The sequence below is a fragment of the Lethenteron reissneri genome, chromosome 24, assembly GCF_015708825.2.
Source record: "Lethenteron reissneri isolate LAM-NWPU_2019-01 chromosome 24, ASM1570882v1, whole genome shotgun sequence".
NCBI classification, from domain to species: domain Eukaryota; kingdom Metazoa; phylum Chordata; class Hyperoartia; order Petromyzontiformes; family Petromyzontidae; genus Lethenteron; species Lethenteron reissneri.
In genome coordinates this window covers 5,281,842-5,299,593 of record NC_083802.1, presented here as the reverse complement: position 1 = coordinate 5,299,593, position 17,752 = coordinate 5,281,842, and the positions used below count along the sequence as shown (strand labels likewise).

The 17,752-nt window shown below is 41.4% G+C and overlaps 1 protein-coding gene across 3 annotated transcripts in view; it reads left to right on the top strand.

Moving 5' to 3' along the window:
- The window catches only part of OCLN (occludin), a 48,320-nt gene that overhangs the window by 14,018 nt on the left and 16,550 nt on the right, over positions 1-17,752 (top strand). For all 3 annotated transcript variants that reach the window (XM_061558022.1, XM_061558021.1, XM_061558023.1), the window contains 2 exons: positions 7,816-7,955; positions 13,111-13,323. In XM_061558022.1, the coding sequence (XP_061414006.1) occupies positions 7,816-7,955; positions 13,111-13,323 (353 nt within the window). The remainder of the gene's footprint in view (positions 1-7,815; positions 7,956-13,110; positions 13,324-17,752) is intronic.

Sequence of the window (17,752 nt, the reverse complement as noted above, 5' to 3'; positions counted from 1 at the left end):
GGGGAAAAGGGATGGCGGTATTGAGTGTTGAGGAAGAGATGGCAAGGGAAGGGTGATGATAGTGAAAGGGAGGGTTGGTGAGGTTAGGAAGGGGGGAGGGTGGTGAAGGTTTTAAGGACGAGGTCAGGAGGGTAGTTAGAGAGATACTCGAGTGAATAACAATGAGTCTTAAGGGAGGAACGAAGTTGTCTGTTTGATGTGAAGTGGGAGTTTTCCAATGGAGGGGATGCTAGGAGGGATAAGGAGCGGAAATGTGATGTATGTAACAAATAGGATGAATACCAGTAACAACGCAATAACGTTGCTATTATGGAGGATATGACAGGGGCACAGACTTGTTTCACATTGTCTCCATTCCTGGAAATTCTGTGAACAAAAAGCCAAAAGTTTAATTGTTCTTGAGACTGCCATGGTCTTCAGAGGGTCTGAAACCGCCGTGCGGTATGTAACATCAGGGAGTGCAGCTTTCCCCGTCCAGCCATGAAATCTGTGCATTGGATCGATCTGGTTTTGTTTATTCAACGTTCACCTCATTTCTCTCGTGGGCCAAGCCGATGATGGCAAAGAAACCCCCTTCCAAGGCAACAAGTGGTACTACAATACACATCAATGGTTTGCGGTGAATCTTGTTGTTTAGCTATATGACACATAGGGGCGGGATGGTGATTCTAACTAAAAAATTTAATAGACGTTGGCGCTACCAACCATAGCTCTACAATGTGTTTTCGGTTTCGACCGCATGTTGAGGACGATGGGCCACGTTTTGCTTCATCTGCTGGAAGTTCCTTTTCGCAACTGAATTCCCACCATCATGCAGAACAACACGCGGTACAGCTCGAAAAATTACACGGTAGCATTGTAACCCCTTTTTCACATTTGTTAACACAGGATTGTGCAGAAATTAGACATCGTAACAAAGCGCACTGCCATGGAACCACAAATCTACTGGAAGGGCCCAATAAGCGGTACAGCTCAATTGAATGGGCTTCCTTCCATGGTACAGATGTTATACAGTGCAGATCTTAGTCACAATCATGGGTACATAGGTCACGATGCAAATAGCGAGTATAGCTGCGTGCTTCACATGTTACAGAAATAGGGAACTGGTCAAAAATGTAAAAAAAAGCAACAAATTGCGACATTTTTTTCTTTAAAAAAACCCAGCCGCAATCCTGTTGGCAATGCAGACTTTTCCACGAACCCTATGGGATCTATACACAGAAAATAGAATTTGCTGATTAGAGGATAATGTATAAATGGAGGTTCCCTGTAATATTATATTCAGGCATGAAACTGATGAGTATATTACACGAGAGACTCCGCTGCCGATAATCTTGAGCCAAACTGCTTTGCTGTTCAAGTTTTGGTGTATTATATTTTAGTAGAACCCTGAAGTATCCAGAGCTGCCCATGTAATTTCATCTTCAGCCTACAGAACCCCCTATGGTGCAGTTTTCATGAATGATCACCATCAGATGTGTGTCAAATGTCGCAGCCTAAATTGTCTGTGAATGGAAAAGATTGGAAAACCTGGGAAGGCGTACTGACTGTGGCAAGTCACGGGACTGGGATGTGAGAGACTTCCAGAGTTCAATTGTGCACGTTTTTGCGGTTGTGCTTTTTATTGTCTCCAACATGTTTTTAAGTTCTACATCCCAATCACACATTGAAGAACTATTCTGAAATAATGCACTTTAATGGCTCTTTCGGTATCAGCCATTTTAGCCCTGTCTATGGTTGTGTTTCTCTTCATACAAATACTATTTGTGACAATGAAAACAAATTGTAATATGCTTGGTCTCACCTGGTTTTTCCATGCAAATGGTAGATATTTTCAGATGAAAAAAAATATTGGATTGGACACGAAGCTTGGGATCTAGTTCAAGTTTTGCTGGAATTTGCTGTATGAAATATTTCCGCTCCACAATTTATTACTATCTACTTTGCACTACATTTGGACAATATTTAGCAATCCATTAAGCATGGCAGAATGTTTCCACTGATATTGGAGTTTGGTGTGCCATTTCCACCAAGTCATTACAGCCCCACCCTGTAAAGAGCCCACTGATATTATGATGCTCGCCTCCATGAAGCAGATGCGTGATTTTGTAGAAACTCCAACGTTTTAACTACCAGTTGAAATAATCAGCTCACAACTGCCAGTTTAAAGTTTGTTCTACAAAAGGTGCAAGAGGAATTGTTTTTATATAAAAGGCAGATCACAAATGCTCTAGGTACATTTTATGTTTTTGCAGAATTTACATTGCTAACTGCTAGAAAATCTTGTTACATGCCATCATGAGTAATACAGAAAAGCTTTGAAATCCACAATGCCAACCAAGCGATATACATTCTCTGAGGTGGAAATCCACGTGAGTGCTTGGTAGAAACCACAAATGTTGTTACACAGCAAGACAATTTCGTTTACATAGGAGGGAAACTTGTTTTATGAGCACATGTCATAATTCCTACTAATTCTTCCACACATGAGTAAATAGGGTTTTATGGTAAAACAAAATTCAGGTACTTGTAGTCAACTTTTGAGATCGATTCAGAAAGCACCATCACTCGGTGCCACCTTTGTCAGCTGATTATCTTAGCATTGACATTCAACACCAAGAGTTGAGTTTGTAAAACTGACATTTGTGTCTCACTTTGTATGTGTATTATACTCATGTGCACTTTAAATGTCATAAAGTCTAATGTGCACATTAAATGTGCGTTGTTGCATTACGTATGCATAAACACATTTTAAATTTTAAAGCCAATTATGGAAGCAGAAATATTGACATTTTCTCCTGCCCTGACTTTTTTGGCCTCTGGCCTGAACTGTCTGTTCTCAAACTTGATAGGTGCGAGCTGCCCTGGCCCCATTGGCACACCTACTCTGGGCTTATTTTTTTCCTGAGGCCATGGTGCAACGTTTTTGTATCCCATGTATTTCCCAACATTTGGCTCTTCCATTCCCCAGTGTGTGTCCCTCACTCCTGTATAGCATCTGTAGATAGTTAATAAGGTGATCTTTACACGTGCATAATAGCGGTTTTTGGGTTAGGTCGCGTAATGTAATGAAATTAGTAATTTCAAATTACTAATATAATAAGCCAAGAATGTGTCCTGCACGTTACGTCACTACACATGCCGCACCCCTCATTAATAATCGTGAGCGGTTGACGTCACTCCACATGGGGCACCCCCCTCATTCATAGTCATGTGCTGATGACGTCACTCATGTGGACCTCCCCTCATTAATAATCATGAGCGGGTCATTATTTTCGATTGAATATTTCAGATGAACTGCAATATACACCTGTCCTTGGACAGGCTAGAGGCTAGTTGTAAATATTGTCGTTTTACTCCCAACACCTGGCAAACCTTACTACAGTATTTGGCTGTGTCGGGTGGTGGTCGGTTAATGACACATTTATATGCATATTTCTTGGATGGGCAACTCCCATGTAAAAAAGTCTGCGAGGGCGTTATACGTTGGGGGCAGTGTAGCAAAATCATTATAGCACTACACTTCTATGATCTCACATCCTTATTGCTCACCTTCACCAACCTGCATCTTACCATGGGCATGTAACCCCCATGACCAACTTGGCGTGGGGAGGCCCTCATCCTGCTGTAGATTGACAAAGAACTATGTATGTGCGTATAATATAAACCTATTACTGTAGTCTGCCAAGTTGCAATTTAAAGCTTGGGGAATCTTGCCAAACTTTCAAAGTTATCCTTACCGTGACGATCAGAAAGGACTATTGTAAGTTATACGAAAGGCGTGGTTGTTGAAATACTTTGACTAACATAGAACAGGCTGTATCTGCCAGCAGAATGGTACACATTGGATGGGTTTTAAAGCCGTCAGCATGTTATTGCTCTTCACTTGCTTGCTGTGGCATGAAACGCTGCCGGCGGTGGGGAAGAAACCAGTGTACCCGGTATGGTGCATGAAGCGGTGCACTTTTCTTGAATGACTATTTTCAGCTTTTTATACAAGGTTGTTATGATTTACTGCAACTGAGTTTAAATACAAAGCTTGGGTCTTAGCAAAATGTCATTAGCCTATTGGCAATTTTTTTTACAATACTTTGCATCAAAAATGTCATGGTGTTGAGTTAGTGTAGTGTGCATCCCTTTGCAAGGTTTTTACTTTGAAAATACAATTTTACCTGCGCTAGATTGATATCGATTGACTTTATTTTAACCAGGTGATAACCCAATGAACCTTCAAGTCTTAATTCAAGAGAGGTCTTTGTCAACGACTCAACCAAAACATTACAGTACAGAAAAACCTCGCCGAACATGGTTTGATCGAACAAGTGTTGAGGCCAATGTCCTTAATTGCAAGGTCTGCTTGGCCACTAGTGGCCCCTGGTGGCCTTTTGAGAATACTCCCCACCCTGCTGTCAAACCCCAATGGTTTAAAATGTGTGGTGGCCCTCACACTGCTGTCTTATCGGTGAAAGTTACCCCCTCTAGTTTTTAGGCTATGCACGGTTTACTTAATGTGGCCTTTTTCAGAACATGGGGTTGATGTTTCGGCTATGTGCAGTTTGACATTGCTAAGATTTTTGCTCAGATAGGTAGGCTTACAGGTGAGTGCTGCATTGGTTGGAAGGTAGTATGGCGTGAATTAATCGACGGTGACAACTATTTATATACATTGTATGTTTTTTGTGTGACGATGTAACGCATACAGTACTCAACATGCTCACGCACAATGCAAATGTTCACGCACCTTGCCACATGCGTCGAGCCGTCCGCTTCGGACAGTAATTCCAACTCTACTTCTTACCTTAGAAATAGCCAGCTATAAATTTTCACAATACCCAATGAACAATAAAGAACATAATTATTCAAACGATTGAATAATAATTTATTTAAAACTAAAATAATTAACCTTGTAAGGAGTGATGTGGAGGCGTTATTGTTGCACCAGGGATGTTGTGACACTGTCGCGGATGGATGACGCTGCCTCCCAGGTGCTTACTGTTTGATCTCATTACACGTGCCATGTGAAATTTCGTTCACGCGGAAATTTGATTTCATTCATCAAAAAGTGTTTATAATTTAAATTTTGATTTAAAGCTTTCGTGTCTGCAGGGATTCATATTCTTGGTTCTTTCGGTAAAGTCACGTAGAAGGGAAATAATAAAATAATGCAAATATTAAACAATAAAAATTATCACGACGTTTCGACTGCAACACAAGCAATCATCATCAGGTGTGAAATCCACAGCAAGAAAATTTGAAAAAGTGGCAATTTTCAAATTTTCGTCTTTCGTATAAACCCTTTCTCCTGTGAATCATTCATGCCCCTTCATGTACATTCTCAGTAGGGGTTGCTGTATATATAATGTCGATTACAATCAATACCCCAGTCTCTGCATTTGCAATGCTATAAATGTTATTTATTGCTGCAGCCAACTTGTTAATATGTTTACTTTATTTTAGCGCATATCGGTTGAAAGTATGAAAAATGTAATTGGGATCAATAGGATTTTAAAGCAAACTTCTGATTCATTAATTGTAACACAGCTGATAGCTCATCAGCCATGTTCTATACACGACTCTATGAAGGCAATCCTACTTTTCATGGTTCCTGTAATCCCACAATCCATCTTGCTCCTGCCCATAATAATCTCATCTTATTGCTCTGTCTCTGGCGGTCATCCTCTCAGCCGTGTTACCACCTGTGGCTGCCATTCCATCACCAGGCTCATCTATTGGCGAGCACCTATCATAGCGATGTGTCCTTTCCAAACCCACTTAACAGTCAACAGGATGTCTTGCATGTGTTGCTTCTTTGATCCACCCGTTGTCTTCCTGTCTCATTGTAATCCAAGCATACATCTCTCCATGCTTCCTAAGTATTTTCAGAAATGGTTCCATATTCTTTTGACACATTTTTTTCCTGTCAATAGTTATTCATCAATAACCTTGCAAACGACCGAAATCGACTATATTTGGAGACTGCTGTGCAAAGCATAGCAATATCTGAATGGTCATTGTTACAATGGGATAAAACCACATCACACGTTGGAGACAACGTTGCTCACTTTTCAGGTTGCACAATATGGTACACTTAACCAAACAATACCGTGGTGCTTTAGAGATGCACATTAACTGACAATTAATGTGGTAGTGCTGCGATTTTTCACTTGAATGCCCCCACTTTTTCTCTCATTATTTCTGAGTGCTCTTGAGAAGCACAAAAGACAGGATACTGTATCAGCAGCAGATTCCGAATTTGCTGAAAGGTATTATTTTAACGTGTACATATGGAACAAGAAATGTTTAGAAATTTTTTAGAGGAAGTTATCGGAAATGCTGCTCAGAAGTAGCCCAGACTCAAATGAATAAAACTAGGATTTGCTCTTTGCTTTGGTTTGTGTGGATTATGTTTATTACTTAGATAATTGGTGACAGTTTATGGAGTATGAAATAAGTAGGGAAATATTGAACTACTAGCCTTTTTCCCATCCAAGGATGGGTGTATTGCAGTAAATCTAAAACTTGTAAGCGAAAAGCAGACCGCGACGTGATATTCATTGCATCCATTCGTGCGCAGTTTGTAAGGGCGCGGTGACACAGACCTATTTCATTTTAAGGTTATAATCCATTGTTCTTTGGGTCTTTCGGTAAGTCACGTAGATAGGTTCAAAGAAATAACAAATTAACAAAAAACTACGACGTTCCGATTGCAACACAAGCGGTCGTCATCAGGAAAAGGGGGGTTAGCTTCTAAAGACAAACTGTATAAAGGTTTGAAATGGGCGTAGCCCAAATGTCAGCAGCCAATGTTAATGTAAGTGGTGGTCAGCGACTGCGGCGGTGGTGGGTTTTCCACCAATCAAAGGGCTGCCAGGTAAAAATTAGCATGTCAATGTAAGATCACCGAGCATCTTCCACGGCGAGCGCACAACTTGGCACCTTGATTATGAATGGGGGGGGGGGGGGGGGTCCACGTGGAGGACGTAACCTATTCTTTGGGAGAGATGAACATTAACATAAGGACAGAGATTATCTCTCACTTGCGCATGATTATTAATGAGGGGTGTGGGGGTGTCCATTTGCAGGACGTCACCTGCTCATGAATATTAATGAGGGGGGCTGGTCGATGTGAAGTGACATCACGAGCATTAAGGACAGACATTCCTGGGTGATTATCGTAGGTATCGTGCTGTATATCATTTATAGTCCAATTGACGTTCCACATATGTGGTTTGCCTGTTATCAACACCAAGCTGTCATTTTCAAGACGTGATCAAATAGGTTATAGGTCTTTGACATTTAGACTGAATTGGGTCCAGAATGCAGTTAGCATTACACAATTTCTTACAATGGTTGGAAATGCTTTTTAACAACATACCGATTCATCACACTACAACAATAGTATCGAGATATTACACAACCTAATTATCACGTGGGATGCATTGCTTGCAGATTTCGAATGCAGTTAAGTGACTCGTCAAGCAGCTTAGAATTGAGGGTCGCGTCCCAAATAGATGAATCTATTCGAGACTATATTTCGATTCAGACGCTGTCTTTCCGACAGACCTGTTCTTCACCTGAGGATGGCTGCTTGCATTGTGGCCGTAACGTCGTGATAATGATTTTATTATGTTTTATTTTTATTATTTTATTATTTCCCTTCTACGTGACTTTACCGAAAGAATCAAGAAGACTATTCGAGACTGTTAGACGTTTCGATGTGTTGCACTGAAGTGTTTCGTGATCATTCATTAATAATGAGAAGGCAAAAAAGATTTTAATCATTACCTTTGGTGTTTGCCCCCTTTTTTCCGGCAGGTCAACAATCTGGAACCAGTGGAAGGAGGGGAAGTGATGGACATGAAAGGCAATGGCCTGATGAAGCAAGGAGATGGAAATGAGTCGAGGTTGGAGTCTGTATTGCCCGTTAACGGCCCGTCCTACAGTCCTGAACCCTCGTAAGTGTCATCAGCAAGGTGGACTGCACACACGGGACGAGCTCCTTGTTACACGCTTTTTATTAACTCACTGTCTGTTGTCGTATCCTCAAATCTTGTAACTCAATTTTTACCCACTTCCCAATGTGGTATCGACTGCAGACTTTGTATACTTATGTCATACCGATGACCATACTATATTCTATCATTCAAAATAAAAAATAAAAATAAATTACATAATTTTTTATATTATGTTTCGGCTTGGGTGTAATTGTCCACGCTCAACTGACGTTGGTGGTAAATCACCAAGGTCCCTTTCGTTATGGCAAGCTTCGGGGCCACTCCCTGGAGTCGTGGAGTTCTTCCATTACTAGTATGGTACATTTCATTAAAGCATGTTTAATTTTTTTTTTCAATATTACTTATTAGCTGTCGCCACTGACCGCACTTTAACAGTATTGGACCTTTTCTGGTGCTTTTTCTTCCATTCAATTCTCCCAACACAAGTGCGACAGCTTCTTTTGTACAGCATGGGCACTTTTTCTTTTTAATTTGTAATATTACTTCAAGGAAAGCGAAACCCAAAAATGCACATTATTTTTGTTCAGACACGCGTAGGCTGTCTGGTGCTGTCAAAATGTTTCATTCGGAGCCCTTTGTTAATAAGAAAAGTGCACATTAATGAGATCCCAATGTTGAAATGTGTGCAACCGTCTTCACCTTGTCATAATGTCAAAGGGGTATAACTTTTTTATTTATTATACATAGACAGTGAATGGCCCGAGTTGATACGAGATCAAGATATGCTCCGCGACCCATTTGCAAACTTATACTAGCGCCTGTTATTGAATTCAGCTGCTTGGTAAGGCAGCTTGTAATGTGGAACCAAAAAAGGCAGGTCCCCTTACATAGCTTTTAACTGACTGTTCGGGGGCAATTGATGTTAGCAAGCACCTATTACAGCCGGCATGGCACACGAGGGGGTGGAGTGGCCAGTAGCATGCGAGTGCTAATGTTTATACACGGCACCAGGCACTCATTTAAGGCCGAGTCCACTTAGGGGAGGCCCAGGTCTGGTTAATAAATTCTTAATTGATCTTAGCCGTGCGCGAGAATCGAAATTGGGTCGCTAGGTTCATAGTACAGTGTGATAATAACCATTGCTACACTGCTGCATTGTGGGACGACCAACTCGAAGGCACATGGTGGCATATTGTTCAGCTGGATGCCACGCAAGTTTTTTTCTCTTTTAAAATTTACTCTAACTGCAGTATGTTAAATTTACATTATGATGCAGCGGTGGGCCACCTATGGCCCATGGGCTATATATGGTCCATGACTTCATTTTGAAACAAACCTGCAGCCACACATTTCGAAAAACGGCCAAAACAAGCATATTTATTGTTAGAGGGAATATTTTTTGACCTGCCTAAAACGGTTTTTCTAATTTTAGCAAGCCCAGTCACTTCTCTTGCTGCAAGGACTTCACTATGCTGGCCATTAATGCACTGAATGCTCGTAGAGCAACAATCACTGTCCATACCCGTCCACTCTCTTTGTGTGTCTGTGTCAAGGCTCCCAGTTATTTGATTGATTTGTGAAATATTGAAACAAAAACAATGTTTTGGGATGGTTATGGTTTCAGACAACGTAGGTTTATGCAATACAGTATAGTATATTGACACTATGTATTGGGGTTAGTGTTTATCACAATAGAATTGATGTTTCATATTAATGTCATTGTTTAGGTCCAGTTTTCTCAAATTCCATACCTTATAACTCATCTACTTTTCAACATTTACGAATGCTGTCCAAGTACAAACTTAAGTGGTTACACAGTGTACACGCCTGATGAATGGTAAACATATCTCACGTAATAGAATGGTGATTCAAGTTGAGATACAGCTCGTGTGTTCCACAGTAAGATACAGCTCTAAATTTGACTTGATTTGATTTGGCACTGCATTCCAGTCGTATATACCAATCATCAGGTATGTGCAGCATGTAATGACTTAAATTGTATTTGACCAGATAAGGTGAACGTACATATAAAGGTTGGACCCCTTGCTGGGTCGTGAGGATGGGGGTTTTGAAAACCCTTATCTAATCGGGACAACTTGTGTGTTTAAGCTCTGCATGTGAATTGCGTTTCTGTCGTGGCAGTTCAATTGAGTGCACAAAGTGTGACAGCAAGTCTTTAGGGAAGATGACAGCTCTTCTGGTCTACAGTAAAACAATCCTCCAAACCTGAATCCTCAAAATTGGGATTCTTCAACCAACATAGGATGAAAGCATTTGGCGGAGGCCTGGAAAGCTGCTTCGTCAAAAAAAAAGATTTATCCACCAGGATATCAATAATACCTTCTTGTGCGTGGTCCTGAGACTAATACAGGGTTGTGGAATAACACCGATATTCATTATTTTTTTCCTTAAAAGGAACATTTTTGCCAATGTTTCTTTTGAAAAATGTATTTGAGCCACAATTAATTAAAGGCATGCCATTTTCCACGTATCAGACGCTGTCGCCTCGACAGACCTGGTTTTCACCTGAGGGCGGCTGCTTGCGTTGTGGCCGAAACGTCGTGAGAATAGTTTTATTATGTTTTATTTTTATTATTTTATTACTTCCCTTCTACGTGACTTTACCGAAAGAACCAAGAAGAGAAATAAATACCCTTTGGTTCTTTCGGTAGAGTCACGTCGTCGACCGCTTGTGTTGCGGTCGAAACGTCGTGATTTATTTTATTTTCTACCCACGTGACTTTACCGAAAGAACCAAAGAGTATGGATTCCTGCAGTCACGAAAGCTTCAAATCAAGATTGAAATAAATACATACATATAACAACAATGTCATACAAATTTACTTAAAATGGTAATTTATTTTTTAATAGCCAATACGATGATCCATTTATGTTGGGCTGTGTGGTACTTCAATAAATGCATTGTGGTTGTAGTATTCGCAGAAGCAGGTTCCCCCATCAGTTGGAATAGATTTGTTCTCATTGTTGCCCGTTTTTGGTGAGATGTTAACTACCTCGCCTCGTATGAAGGAGGTCGTGGGTTCGATCACAACCCTAACACCTGTTCTCCCCGTGGTTGCTTGGATTTTTCTCCGGGTCCTCCGGTTTTTCTTTCCACATTCAGAAACATGCGTTTAATGGTATTTGGCTGCTATACATTTACACATGATAAGCCACTTCTTTGAGTAATCATTTGTGGCCAGGTCGCTTTTGAAAAATTGCTAGAAATCTCAGTGGGCCTTACCTGGTAAAATAAATAGTTTATAGTTTACTTTTTAGTCTTCACCGCTCGTAGGGTTGTGGAATGTTATGGAGGGGGGGGGGGCAGTTAAAAGCCACTGACGTAGTTGTCCGTTGTCAGATGTTACAAAATCCTTGAGTCATCTCGCCATGGCAAAATCAGGTTGACTCAACTTCAGAAGATGCTGAAACCTGTTTTCACTTTGTTTAACGGACAGTACAATATTTAGCAGCTTTTGCTAAAAGAAAATGCCTTTTTCACCTTACAAAATCCCCAAACATTATATCCCGATTATGGCTTCTATCTAAAAATGTTGTTTTGTCAGCCAATTATGTGGATATGTACTGTAAATAATATTTTCTACTTTGTTTAATGTCGGATTAATGCGTGTCCGTAACTTTAAAGTGAGATAATTCATGTTAATGTAATATATATGCAGCAGTTCTTGAACATCGTCTTTTTACGCGATATACCTTATCTAAAGGCTATTCCTTTTCTGAATACACACTGTGTCATTGGGTTCCTTAGGGTAGATTTTAAATTGAATCGCTTTGTGGATCTAATGCGAAAAAGATTATGAAAAGGCCTCGGAGAATTACGCCTCATTTCGGTCCGCAAGTGTCCTTTTTTGTGCAAACTACTTGGTCTGGTTTCCATTCCTAATTAGCAACATGTAAGCTTTTTCATAACTAAAGTCTGAAAATCCAAGCAGCACATATGCAGCGATGTTGCAGCTTCACGATTGGTCGCACACAGAACATGATTAGATTCCTCACATTCCTCAAAAGACCACTTACATTTTGTTGATTGGATTTGTTTAAGCTTTTCCCTTAATAGTCTGCTCCCTACTGCGTTTTTCAGCCCACTGTAAAGTGCCCATTGGCATACACATCATTGCTCCTCCCTTGTGCAGAAGCGAACTGCATGTTTATATGCACGTGTTGCAACGTCTTTATGCGTGGAGCTGTGGCGCAATCATTTGCGGCACTGTGCTATGAACTCCATTCTCTTCAGTTTGATTCCTGGCCATGACTCGCATATTCTTAGGTTTTTTCGGTACAGCTATCGTGCTGTGACGGTTCAAGTTACTTGATACAGCTATCGTGCTGTGACGGTTTCACCTGAAGACGGAAGCTTGTGTTGCCTCCGAAACGTCGTGATTTAAATTTTGTTTTTATTTTACTTTTATTAATTTTAATTTACATTTTTTATCTACGTGACTTTACCGAAAAAAACCTAAGAATATGAATCCTTGCAGTCACGAAAGCTTCAAATCTAGAATGACTCACATAGTGGAGAATGATATCCTAACCGGTCCTGAGCCCTTGTCACTGCCACTCTTTTACAACCAACACTTAATTTACCAGTATGATGAAGTATGGTCAATCAAGCCCCACAGCTGACACGGTGTGAGGGAAGGGGGGGCCTTCATCCAGCGGTGGATTGACAGTGCTTGACATTTACAAGTGATTATATATTTTACCTTAAGCGCAGAAGATCCCTGGTTTTGATCTTCTACGAAGTTCATGTTCCACCCTACACTGCATCCGCACAAACCATGGCAGATGCAGATCCCTGATGTAAAATAAAAATGCTCCAGTGTGCGACTGTGGTCATCCACAACAGACCATACAACACGCAATGCCTGATCCACATACGAAAGAGACATGTTGAACTTCTTTGGCACCGTACTTGGCCAACATTGCTAATCGGAGGTGCCGGGGGAAGGGCATCAAACGAAGACGTGATACACTCTGCTGCTCCTGAGGAAGTTGTCTGGCTTGACCACCTGAATGTGAAATGTATTTTTGTTGCTCTCTGCATCTACATCAGCCATACAAAAGGAGATGCTTTTGAAATGCACAATAATGTTTGGTTGTCGTGGTGGTGGTGGTGGTCGCGTGTGCTGCTTAGGGCTCTGGCGCTCCCCCAGAAGTACTCGCAGCCCTCCCGGCCTCTGAGCAGCGACTCGTCAGAGCCGCGCCAGCCCCCGAAGCGCCGGCCGCGGCGCAAGCGCAACCCCAAAGCACAGCAGCACGACGGCGAGGAGTCGTACTATGACACGGACTACACAACCGGCGCCGAGTCCTGCGAAGAGCTTGACGAGCAGGATGATGACCTGGAGAGGTAGGTGACCCCCCTCCCCCGTTATCCGCGTACCCACGTTTACGTCGTCATCCAGATTTCGTGCCAGCAACTGTTATTTTAATCCTCGTGTTAGTCTGGTTGACGACCTGTGGGATATCAGTCAAGTGTTTGGCCACGGCATTTAATGTAGTAATTCTTCTAGAGTAGTCAATGTGAGTAGCCAAAAATATCGTCTAACTCTTAGTCATTACATGTTGGGATCATGGGCAAGACATTTTATTCCCCCCAATTAGATCAGGTCAGCCCATTGGTGAACTCCGTACTTGTTTTTATACATATAAATAAATTTACCATTTCTGTTTTTCATTAGTCCACTGCTGTCTCTTGTAACATTACTACATTATTTTCGTGTCTTCATTCAGTCATTAATTTAATCTCATCAGTCTTTGGTGTGCAGGTCTTGGAGTAGTCATTATCATGCTTTGATGGTTATAGTCTACCCATAATCACCGTTGACCAAAATAGAAAACACTTTGTTGGGAAATATTTTATTCAATCACGAGTTTCTCTCATGGAGTGAAAACTACTTGTGAGCTGGCCCCTGGAAACACCCCGAGTATAATTATATCTGGTAACATTGACACCATCCAGGTTTGTGGTGTGGAGCTTGGTGGAGCCATCAATTGGCACGCTTGTTATGGACTAGCCATAATGCCCAAAGTCGAATTCTATTCAGCAATGGGCATATCCTTAGTCTATCAATGTCATATTTGCAAAGTAATGCCCCAACATATACATTTATGGATGATTTCACAGGAATTGCTCCGATTAAAACATTTTACGTGACAAGGTCACTTTGGTTTTTTTTCATTAATTGCTTACAAGGCCACGACCATAAACGTCTTACCCTTCAGAACTTGGTTTAATCACGAGGTGGCTGTCATTCAGATTTGAAGCCAGGATCTCAGTGTTGCTGGCTAAGTACCCTGACGCCTGAGCCACCTGCTGGAACAGTAGCGCAGTGGTTTGTGCGCTGGAACAGTAGCGTAGTGGTTTGTGCGCTGGAACAGTAGCGTAGTGGTTTGTGCGCTGCACTATGAATCTGTGTTCGATTCCCAGCTGAACCGGCTCTGGGGCACCCCTTGACCAATCTTCACTGACCAACGTTGTAATGTATGGTAAACAAAACCCCATGGCTTAGGGAGACCATCCAGTGGTGGATTAACAAATGGCTGAAAATAATTAGATTATCTCACATTTCAGTGTCCTAAAACAATGCACCAGATGGGGTCCGTTCCTCATCCACCTCTGTCGATTACATGACTTGAATTGTAACACCACGTGACCCAGATGCAATACCTCAATCTTACATAATCTCACTTGGTGAATGAACGGATCTTGCATCTGGCACTTCTAAAGACAAACGTAGAGTGAAACGTCATTGGAAACTTGCAAGTGAATAAAAAAGTATGAACAAATAGATTAAAATTATATATTATAAATGCACTGCATAATATAAAAAAAGAAAGTGTAATCAGTAGCAAGTAAAAAAAAATCACAGCAGTGGGTCAGTGGTCGGCCATGCTGACTAATTGAATTAGCAAACATTAGCAATGAGGTGGACGAAAGAGCTGAAAGCAAGGGACATTGTGAGCTGTTCTCTGCACACTACACCTACTACGTGTTTTGCGCCGTAGCTCGTTCTGTGATTGCCCCACAGCCGCAGGTTGCTGACCCCTACCCGAGAGTGTGGACTGGTGAAGCACAAAGCTAGACAACATATGGCAACCATCACACCGTCACCTTTATAAGCAAAATCCCTGGTAAAGCCACTAGCATTACTGACAAGGCAACAGGGCAGTGTTTTGTTTCGCCAACAGGTCAAAACTTGCAGTCCACAGGAATGTATGCGCAGCAACGCATAGTGTATACAAGTAGTCGTGACATAGGCGCTTCCAAACTAGGACTGGCTCTGCCAGCAGATAAAAGGCCTGCAGTTTTTCCAAAATGACCTCCATGATAAAAGACATGTCTTCAATAATGGCCATGACCCACACATCTCTAACCAAGTGCTGGCAGTGCCAGATGGTAGATATATAGTCATCTTAGAATTAATGGTGCAACAGAGAGTGTGAACAGAGTAGTGTGCTGTGATCCACGTACCCTTTGTATAAGTGCTAGCTTTATCCGGAGGCTTAGGACATAACACACCAACTATAATTATGGGCCCAGCACAATAACTACATGAACTCGTGGCCATGAAATTCAATGAAATGTGTATAAACAAATGCCTCTGCGCCGGTAGGCATCTTATCGATTGATCTATTTAATTGGTTATTAATGCTCAGGATACATGCATGTAACAATTACTATGGTTTATTTTTAAGCGTTGCTATTAGTTCACGTGACCCACTGTAGCCGCTAGAGGTGCTACATTCAACCTGTAAAAGAAGTCGTGAAACGAATCATGATCCCAAATGTAAACAGTTTATTGAATTGCGAGGGGGCGAATCATTACATGCCTATGGCTTTGCCTTCAAACTGAGGACCTGCAATGGAGGTCTAATCAAGAGCTGCTGTTGTCCCCATTTAAAAACATGCATTTAGATTATTTAGCTGTTATACCTTTCCACATGATAAGCCACTTCGTTGAGCTATCATTTGTGGCCAGGCCGCTTCTGAAAAGGAAGCTAATAGTTGTGTGGGCTTTACCTGGGAAAATACAATAGTTTAGTTTTATCAGTATATCTTTTTTAGTGATTTGCTTACCTTTCCTATACTTTGCACTATCATGTTTTTGTATTGTTGATGTAAGTTTTGACCCGCCACGACTAGACATCTATGAAAAATAGCATATTAGCTCCGATGAGCACGGTTGGCTACGTACGGTGTGAAAGAAGTTCAACATATATCCATACAAATATTCTGATTCTGTGTATTCCCACTGCTGGGCAAAGGCCTCCCCCATGTACGTACAGTACCTATATGAGTTCCATTACTTCCTTTCCTCAGATGTTATTGCCTGTTAGTGGCCTCCGAATTATTGGATTTTATCCTGCCATCTCTTCCATTGTCTCCATCTGCTTCTTTTACTTATCTCAGTATCTAGTTAATGTTTTCGCTCATCTCTGGTCGGTTATCGTGATGTAGCCTGCCCATTTACACTTGATTTCTTTTTGCTTTAACAGCTCTGGCTAGCCTGTGACGAGAGACTAAAGGAGGGAAGTGGATATTATTGGAGCTGATTACATTGCATGGGGGAAATCTCGCATAAATGTTGTTAATGATTAGGAACTGTCAAATGCCCTACGGTGCCCTATACAGGCTGTTATATAGAATACAGTCAATGAACAGCAAGGCTGTTGGACAGCATCACTCAGTGCTGTGAAGCCATTCCTCTTCAGATGTTCTCAATTATGAACATGTGTAGGAGTTTTCTTCAATAATATGAATTTTAGAATTGAGCTTGATCCAGTACATTCTGCATCAACCAGAGAACATCTGGTTGTATATTTGTAACTACTGATCAGAGCTTCTGGAACTTGTCAAACTATGCAGTTCTGCAAGCAGAGTTAATGTTTCCCCTTTACCTCGGTGATTCCATGTAGGACAGTGTCCAGATGATTATATGTTTATGTAGATAAATTAAAGATTGTGATGCTACAAAAAAATGTGAATATTGTGCCGTAGGTCTGTAACGATTTGCCCCCATCCAAATTAAATGAATGGTCATGTTTTGTGGTTGCAATTCACTTTAAAAATCTATTCTTTTTTGACTTTGTGGTGCATTAAAGCCCCTTCATTGGCCGGAGAGGTAATATGACCAAATCAATGTACTCGGTGTACAAATTGAAAATTACATATACTTACTCTCGATTCAATGCATGTATGTATCTTGAGCATAATACATTATCATTTGGTGCATCATTGAAGACCGACTAATTGGATTCAGATTTTATTTATTTTGGCAGGAAGGGCCCAATAAACTGATATCCATTTTTAAACTCGAGAGGTGTAGGGTATGGAACATTCTGGGTTACTAAAATGAACTATCATCTATCCGAGATTGTAGATTGATAGAATAACGTAATGCACATTCACCTTCCTTACTGTAACCCGAGGTCATAAGGGAGACGCAGACACAATACAATTGTCCCTGATGGGGCTAAGACGGCGTTGGATTCTGACTGTAGGGTCTCGGAGGCCATCCCTTGGAGCATGCCCCCCCCCCGCTCGCTAGAGCCCTCTTCCGTGCGCAGTAACGCAACGATGCGGTGCACGCAACTGAAACGTGCCCTGCAAAAAGGTTGGGACAGTTTTGCTAATCGTGTAAGCTGTTGTATGCCACTCTTAGTGCTATCCCCTGCATGAGGTGCCACTAAGATGGGGGTTTTTTTTACCATCCGTATGGAAGTGCGGTAAATTACATCCATAACCTGCTTGGAATGGGGTGGGGGGGGAGGCCCTT